We start from the raw sequence: 8,886 nt of genomic DNA on the forward strand, positions 1-8,886 counted from the left end.
TAACTTACTCAAAAAAATTTTTTTCTACAGGATAAAAGTCAAAGCTCCGAATCAAACAGTAAAGAACACGTAAGTCTTTTCTTCGTAAATTAACACAATCCCACCAGTTCTCAACATTTGTATTTAACTTAAGATTCTGGCACTGAACAGGAAAACACTGACACAAGATGACTCTCTTTTCACAGCAACCAAACGTATCCCTGAAAGATGGTCATCACTTCTTCAGCCAGCCAGGACACCAGGCTGCTCTGCGGGCTTACTGACCTCAAGCCTGAGGTAACGGAGCCGTCAGGTAGTACAACGGGGTGTAAGACTGCAGGAGGCTCTCGCTGGCCAGGGAGCGCTCCGTTGGGGGTACTGAAAGAGCAGCTTCTGAACGACGAACTACTATAGAAGGTTGCTGGGAAGGGACTGTGAAGCTTGAGGAAAGTAATCCACTTTGCTTGCTAATTAGCAGAGGTGCATTCTATGGGTAACTGGTTTTTTGGTTGTGGGGTTTTTTGGGGGGGGGGGGGGGGGTTATACAGCTAGCAAGTTTAAGTCATAATTAGAGTAAAATATTGCTTCTTATTACGATTTGTTAGTTTTCAGAACTAAAGGGCAGTGGGGGGTTAACACAAAACCGCCTATTTTTTCAACTTGAAAAGAGGTTACAAACTTCCTAAAAATTCTACTGCTGTTCCTTAGATAATCCAATCATTTGGATAAATGATCTCTTTAGATATTTTAAAAAGTAGTTTAAGATACAACAGGAAGTAGTAAGAGATACAACAGGAAGGGCTGAATACTATCACCTTCCAACATATCTTACTTGCATTAATACAAAAGTTAAAATCACTCATCACTCATTTCCCAGATTTACCAAATAAAAAGAAATGCCGCTACATTTGCTTACTTATAAACTTTCAGTATTGTAATTATGCATAAACTTCAGGACACAAGTAAGCATCAAGACCCGATCAGTAAGATAGTGAGATACATACAAAGTGATTGCATTCTGTACAGCATACCATCTACAACCACACATTCCAACTGAAAATCGTCTACCAGAAAGCTTTCCTAGAAACATGACAATCCAAAACCACATAACCAAGTCCACGTAGCCTGTTAAACAAAGGCTTTAACACAAGACTGTAAAGAATCTTTTCGGTCCTCACTAGAAATTTTGCTTTCTGGGAATAACACACTGACTATGGAAACAGTGCAGTTTTTCTACCTGCACTACTCTATCCACACTCCTCGTTCTAATTGAATACGGTACTTTCAGAACTGAAATTTTCTCTATTTTCATCTTTAGTACTGTACATCACGTTAAGCACTTCATATAACATTCAAGAAAAAAAACCAGTCATGCTATTTCGACATGTCACAGTATAGTCATCCTTGTTCTCAGCCATGGTGAGCTGCACATTCACACTCCGTGACCCTAAGAAGGGTCTGCGCTTGTGGTCACGCTTTCAAAACCCAACTACATTGGAGGGGCTTGTTCTGCATAATGTATTAATTGCACATTAAAGTACTCAACTACTAATTCTAACCAGCCATTCTCACTCTGCAGATGCCTGGAAAACTATGGATGTCTCCTACAGAACACTGTTGCTTCTAGATAATCTTGAACTTCCAACAGCTCCTTCTCACCCTTTGTCTCACCGGGGCACTGGAAACTGAGGACAAGTTAACAACCAAGTCCTGCTTCACCCACCTGCTGAAGCCAGCGTGGGTTATAGTGCACAGCTTTCTCAAACCTTGTCTGATTAGTTGTTAAGCTTGAATAAATGCTAAGCGTTTAATTTTAGTTGTCTTCATCTTCTCTTCAGAAAAATTATACCCACATCATTTAAGTGATCCTGTTTCCAAAGACCTGGAATAGAAAGGGCAGGGAACTTTTGAAGCGGGCTACGCCTTTTGTCCATTCTGAGTTTCACAGGTTCTCACAGGCCCGATCTGCCCCTACCAGATATTAACCCAGTCTCCACACTACGCTGAGGATGGGTTAATCAAAATAATTTCTGCCTAAGCAACCACTAGATCTTATCTACAATTTGAAGAAAGATTTTTGCATAAACCAATTCTTTGGAAGCTACTACTGCAACAAAAAGCATTGGTACTGTTTTACTAAGACCACAGCAGAAATCAAGGGTGCAGGAAGAGGTGAGCAAGACTGAAAGAATAAAATTAGTAACTCGCAGCATTACTTTTTCCTTTGAAAGGAGCATACTAACAACTCTGCAAGATTCCCAGAATTCCCCATAAACACACTATTCCTCCACATTTCATTACCTAATTGGGAGGAAGGGGTGCTGCTGAAAAGGGGCAAGCCCTAAAATCTTTCATTAGTTAAGCAAGCTGTGGCCAATAGTCTCAATGCTCTCTCACACTCCTTAAGGATTCATATTCCAACAAGAAAATCACTGCAAAAATACAGAGCTAAAGCGAACAGTTTCTGAACTGCAACCAGTTAGAATCTGTGTTGTCATGCAAGTCTGCAGATATTATGAAACATCTGCAAGTAATGAAGACGAGAAAGAAAAACAAGGTAACAGCTCCACATTCATCTCATTTCACACTAGTTGAGAGATCAAAGGAAGCAATCTGAAGGCTTTTATTTATCACTGCCAAGTGTTTTTGCCAGATGAATTTCATGGAATTTTCACTGCATTTCCACTGAAAACGATAACATCATCTGTTCCAAAGCTGAAAAGCGTATTCTGCCCTTGGAGTCCATTGATTCCTTGTTTACATCACTCATGGCACTCAGGACCAGGATCCTCACTCCAGTGAGCTCCTCGTTTCTCAGTCACAAGCTTAATGAAGTAGTTATGATTTGCGTACAGCTTGAGCTTCTCACTGATGTCAACCCACTTCACTACTCCAGCATCATCGCCTGCTTCCAGAGGCAAATTGTCCATTGTCTCACCTGTTCACAAAACAAGAGTTAGGAAATGCTACTGCATCTTCTTTCTTGCTTTTGCTTCACATCTGATCAGTTCCACCCTTCCACATGACTCCTTCACAGGCAGAAATTTCAACTTCTTATGAGAAGCAAGTCAATTAAGTTGCTCATGATTCTGTGCCAGAAACCTTTTTCATACTTGCAGTATTTTAAGGCAAATCTGAGTGGCAGAGATGGTGTTCACTCCTTGTCACCACTCCTGGAGTACTATCAGCAGCATGACAAGTTACTAGAAATTATTAAAACAACACGTACTCACTACCACAAGTTTAGCCAATCCCTCTGCCTTGATTTGTGTTTGTTTGGCTAACCTGTGACTGTTTCCTTTCTTAGGTACTATTCTACTGGGCAAACTGAATTCTGAAACTTAAAAATGCTTACAGAAAACCAGAATAACTAAAATGTTATTAAAGGCCCCAGAATAAAAAATAGTACTTAAAGAAGGATGTAAAAAGGCTTCTGAATTGCTCTCCAAAGATCCTTACTGTGTTTCCAAAAGAGTCCCAGGACATCACAGACAACACCCACAGAAATCCTTTAAAGAGTATTACAAAATGAGTATTAGAAACAAAGACCAAAGAAACAGCATCTCCACTGTTTCTGGGGGCTGATAAATTAAGGACCAGTGACATGTGAAACTTTACCACTGGTCTACTACCCAAAACACAGTGGAAATGTCACTATACCAAATCTCTGACTTGAACAAGTCAGAGACACCTGACTAGACTGAGTTATCTTAAAAAGGCGAGAGGTGAGAACCCAAGATATCAGATCAACCTAAAAACTAGCAATGTAAGCCCGTTACTGCTGATTTATAGAAGCTAAATAAGGCCCAATGAGTCCTTTGGCAGAGTAACTGAGGTAACAGGTCTCAGAGCACTTGCAATACCAAAGCAATAAGTGTGGTAAAAACCTGCCAGTAGCCAGAGGCAATGCTCTTGAAGCACATACTAGCTATTAAAGGAAAAATAACAAAAGAAATAGGCTATCCTTCCACCTGGAGTCTTGACTCATTGAAAAAGGAAAATCAAACCAAACTCAAGATAAATAGAGCGACAAGAAGGAACCCTTGTCTAATGTTCAATCTCCATAAAAAGGCTCATGGTCCACAAACTAGAACTAACAGATGAATAATTTTCAGCCAAAGACCGTGTGTTCCTTATTTAAAGACTGTCAGAAACCAAAGGAGAACAACCACCACCTGTCATGGTTGAACATCTTAGGAGACAAGAGACCCTCACACCCATTGGTTTTACTCCAGTATTTTCACACCTGACTTGCATGCTCCCCCAATTTCACTGCCAATCTCAGGCCAACACACGTCCCAATTTCAAAGCAACATACAGAGTAAAAGATAACTAAGAGCACATGTGGAGATACCCACCAGTTTCATCATGATAGTTCACAGCCTCTGTCTCCATCCAGGCATTATCAGTGTTACGAGGATCATCCACATACCCTCTGTACACCTAAGGCCCCAAACAAACAAAAACAAGCTCAGTAACATAAAAAAAATGGAATCAATAAGATTTTTTTCATTCCCTACAAGACATTTTCCCTTACAGAGTTTTCAACAGTCTCTTCCATTTCCTACTCCACAACAACCCAAGCATCACCGTTTATTTTCATTTCACCTCCACTTTTTCAAGTTTCTGACAGCTGTGGGTTACATGCATAGTTCAAGAGGCGATCACAAGAGACACAGAGCTCACCACAAAGTGTTCCTGGGTGAAGAGCTTGTGCAGTTGCTTCTCCAATTTTGCTTTGTCCTCAGGTGATTTCTGCAAGTAGTTCAAGGCCTCCTCCTCAAATTCTCGCTTCAAGGTAGCACTAATCTTCTCCCCTGGGTCCACCATTCCCTTAGAGAAGGAAAGTGAAAACAAAAAGATGACTATCCCTAAGGTTCTACTTGTTTTCACTTCCCTTTGATTGACTCTTAGTATATTACATCCACCTGCACCATACTCTGGACACAGGAGGAACTTTACACTTCGTTGCAAATTAATCCTTCAAAATGTGCAACAGATTAAATTGTGCCGGCATTAAGCAAAAGACGGGGTTAGAATTGAATACGAATACCGCCTTGCAATGCACAAAGAGCAGGAAGCTTGGGCAAAGCTACTTTAAGGAGCATTTCTCCTCACCTTTGTGAAACAAGGTCATTTCGAAAAGCACACTTTTATCACACACACCAGTTATCAGCTCCGGCCTTACCACTGGGAAAATGTCTACCGTCTCTGGAGCTTTGCTCTTACCCCTGGAATGGCCCACTCCCCACAGTCTCTCCTCTTGATGGCTACGAACTGTAAGATGTTTTTGCCAGTAACTGGATGAGCGACTTTATTGCCTCTTTCATCCCTCTTCCACCTGCAGCAAATGACAAACAAGAACGTGCTTTGCTGCTTCTTGACACAAGGCCCTGAGAGAGGAAGAGCAAGGTACCCTGCAGCAGAGGATCTGTGCAGGGGCAGGCAAATTGGAGAAAAAACAGTCACAGAGGCAGACCAGCGGATGCCATCGGACAAGGCTGCACCCAAGGGCAAAACACTGAGTTTTCTGCACCTCTACGAACAGTATTTTCCTCAGCCAAAAGGACATAAACTGCCCAAGAGCCACATTTCAGTAGCCATGGTGATAGCAACAGCTCCTTTGAGAGCTATGTTCAGCACATCCTATCAGCTGCAACGCTTGCTGAGCTGCTCTTGTGCCTAGCATAATGAGAGGGTCAGTATGCATTCTGCTAGAACAGAAGGCACATGCAGGCCGCAACAGCTTCCAATCACTCACCCAGAACGCCACACACACCCACCACTGCCCTCAGTAACGAATTAAGAGCCACCAATAGTTAAAGCAAAAAGCTACCTAAGCAAAGACAAAAGAAAAACAGCGTTTCTTTTTACTTTCAAGGAAACAACTCAGTAGCATCGGCAGCCTTCTGAAAAGGGTAAGTAGCGAAACGCATTAGGATGATTTTCACCATGGTTCTATCTTCAGCATGGCACTTCCTAGCTTGAACCTTTGTTAACTACGTTATCTTTTCCGAATACTTTCTTTGTGTGAAAGAGTTAGCACGTACACACAGATCCTGCTGGCCAAAGCCCCATTAAACTAGAGCATACACTGACCAAAAGAAGAGAAGCCTAACCCCACCTCATCCTATAATATACCAGGCCAAATCAGTATTTCTTACTGAGCAAAAGCAAGCACACTGCCTTTTTTTTTTTTTCAGGATTCCTCAGGATTTCAGAAGCAATTGCTTGTCATTAGCAGCCAGTCCTCACTCTTTTCCAGAGGCAAAGCTTAAAAATTATGAAATTCATTTTCTGCACACCTATATATCTCTCCATTCAGATACTCATACCTGAATGGGCTTATGCATAGAGGAACACAGGCATACGATCTTTGAAAACCAATAGCCTGTCCGAGATGCTCAGAAAAAGCAAAATGCATTATGCTTTTTTCTCTGCTGCAGGGCACCTTTCAGCCACCCATCCCTTACCTAGTTACAACAGGATCAGCAGCATGGTTTGGTCCCCAGCGCCCTAACAATCCTCGACCTGTGAGGCCAGTCCTTCCCACAGGATTCCTGAAATAAGTGGCACAGTTGATTAAGCATATTGACGTCCACACATGCAAAATATGCTCCAAGTATTCTTTAAAAAGTGTCTTTAAAGAAGCTTAAGTAACAACAAAGGATAGCAACATACATTCAGCACCACGATAGGCTTTAAAAGGCAAGAGAGATAAGGCATGGTTTTCTCCATCGGCCTCTTTTTGTATAATAGTACAGGGAAAGGAAATACACCAAATGGCTTTGTCATTTCCTGTATCTCATGTCCCGAAACACTCCTGATCAAATGTTACTCTCACTGTGCACGTAACCTCATCTGAAATTGGAATCTAGTTTCCAAGACTACAGATGCACAGAGCATTCAATTCATAACATACAAAAGGCAGAAAGAAAAGGGATTATTTTTAGGTGATATTACCTATCTGTGCTAGCAGGATCTGTCAGCAGAAGAAAATATTCTTCCAACTCACTATAGCACACAAGTGGTACAGAAGCACGAGAAGCCAACGCCTGGTCAAACAGTGGGAACTATTAATTCAATAGACCCTGCTGTTAACAGTGTTAGACATCCTCCCACTTCCGTGTCACCAGGACCCTCTGTTCTGGTGGTACCGACTAACCTTTCAGTGCCTCTCTGCCACTACCCCCTTCCAGAAAGAACTCTCTGGCTCTGGGGTATCATTTTTCTTGTCTCTAGAGGAGACTGTCTGGATTTTGTTCTAGCAGGTAGCATATGTCAAAGCCAGTACACCTGTAAGTGCTCTGAAAATATATCACTGAAATAAATACACAAACAAAAACCATGCTTACCGGGGCCTCCCATTTTCAACCACATACGAGCCATCCAGACTCTTCCTCTCCACTTCTCCATCTCTCTCATTGAACTTGGGAGAAAAACCTTTATCACTGTGTGGAAAAGAATAATTTAATTCACAAAACACTCCTCTGCCCCACAAAAGCTTGAAGGCCAACCACCAGATCAGCAACACCCATTTGACCAATGAGCAGTTTTCACTAGAATGTAAGCTGCAGGCCCTGCCTTTTCTACAGGATATAAAGTCTCACCCTTTACTGATAACAGCTTTTCTGTGTTTAGTTCTGCAGACATAAGTGTGTACCTCTAAAGTATTTAGCACTGCATCTCTGTAGCTCTTCATTTAGACAAAGTGTTTTAAAGGTGTTCTTGATACGGTCAGAGAACAGAAGGATGTTATCCATTGATAAAACTCAACAAGATTTTGCCAATTAAAAAAACTGAGCAGAAATTTTTATTAGATATGATTTATCAGCATTACAAGCTAATAATCATTAATTTTCAAAATTAGCTTGATGACAATCTCCTACATGCACCTCTGAAAACAGCTAGAGAAGCAGCTCTCCATCTGCAGAAGTGCATTTCCTTTCACAAAATAAATTTCTGTCAAACCATCACAGGTTTCAAACAACTGACTAGCTTCTTCCACACAGTTCACGTGGGAAGTTACATTAATACCTAAAAATTGACTCTACATTTTCAAGAATTACCGACACTTACTGAAAGATTACCTGACACTTTCCCAGCTATGCCTCAGAGAACATCAGCAACCCTACAGAGTCTGAGGAGTAGTATGCCTTGCAATCAGCAGAATACTATCCAAATTGAGAGCCAAGAGAAGCACGTGTTATCGTGTGCAAGCAATGGAAGACAAGGAAGGTAAGGCTGAAACCTCAAGTGCCATTATCTCCTGATCTTTCTATACACGTGCATACACAGGAATCACCACTCCATGTTACCACAAGTTACACTAGAATCATATGTCACCTAACTGATGATCTTATTAACTTAGCTGATTGTTCTTTCCTGCTTCCACGTTCACAAAAAAAAAGAGCCACAATTTCCACTCACTTGATCTGGGGATCTGCCCAGTTGGGTCCAGCCAAAACAGACGTTGCCGTGTACTCCACAGGATTATAATCTTCCCACTCAATCAGCCAGCCCACTTTATCTTCAGGAACTTGGACACGCTCAACATGTGATCCTGGATATGGGGAGGTGAGAGCTTTGCTGTGGTAGATCTTAACATTGTAAGCGCTGAACATGTTAACAGGATGGAGACGGGACCAACAGTTTGCAGACAAGTTACTGAAAGACAAAACACAGAAGAAATCACCTCATTCACTTGGCTTAACCCTGTTAACCTTAAATGTGCCTAGTACATTATAGCAAGGAAAACAGACTAGGCTTTTTCCACCACACGGCTCTCAGTAACGTATTATTGCTTCTTTCAGACATCATGCAAACGTATGCCTGGACCAACAAATTCCGAAGCTTACACTCAGCTTCCTGAAGCACAAAGAGACTTCTATTAGACACACACGAAGA

At 41.6% G+C, this 8,886-nt stretch overlaps 1 protein-coding gene across 1 annotated transcript; it reads right to left on the minus strand.

Moving 5' to 3' along the window:
- Nucleotides 1–2,664: 2,664 nt before the first annotated feature.
- On the minus strand, nucleotides 2,665–8,642 carry NUDT9 (nudix (nucleoside diphosphate linked moiety X)-type motif 9). The gene is made up of 7 exons (XM_010137523.1): nucleotides 8,410–8,642; nucleotides 7,335–7,430; nucleotides 6,453–6,539; nucleotides 5,209–5,320; nucleotides 4,666–4,812; nucleotides 4,338–4,422; nucleotides 2,665–2,917 (listed from the first exon to the last, which is right to left on the minus strand). The coding sequence occupies exons 1-7, from the start codon at nucleotides 8,601–8,603 to the stop codon at nucleotides 2,742–2,744; spliced, it is 897 nt and encodes a 298-aa protein (XP_010135825.1). The 5' UTR covers nucleotides 8,604–8,642; the 3' UTR covers nucleotides 2,665–2,741.
- Nucleotides 8,643–8,886: the final 244 nt, after the last annotated feature.

Source organism: Buceros rhinoceros, unplaced genomic scaffold (genome assembly GCF_000710305.1).
Source record: "Buceros rhinoceros silvestris isolate BGI_N320 unplaced genomic scaffold, ASM71030v1 scaffold7806, whole genome shotgun sequence".
In the NCBI taxonomy this organism is placed as follows: Eukaryota; Metazoa; Chordata; class Aves; order Bucerotiformes; family Bucerotidae; genus Buceros; species Buceros rhinoceros.

What these genes read in the sequence shown, in the direction of transcription:
- NUDT9 (XM_010137523.1), bottom strand. Translation starts at nt 8,603, where the DNA reads ATGTTCAGCGCTTACAATGTTAAGATCTACCACAGCAAAGCTCTCACC. An exon ending in GGGAGTGGGCCATTCCAGGG is followed by an intron (nt 4,813 to 5,208) that starts GTAAGAGCAAAG and finishes TCCTTCTCTAAG; the next exon opens with GGAATGGTGGACCCAGGGGA. An exon ending in TCACCCAGGAACACTTTGTG is followed by an intron (nt 4,423 to 4,665) that starts GTGAGCTCTGTG and finishes TTGGGGCCTTAG; the next exon opens with GTGTACAGAGGGTATGTGGA.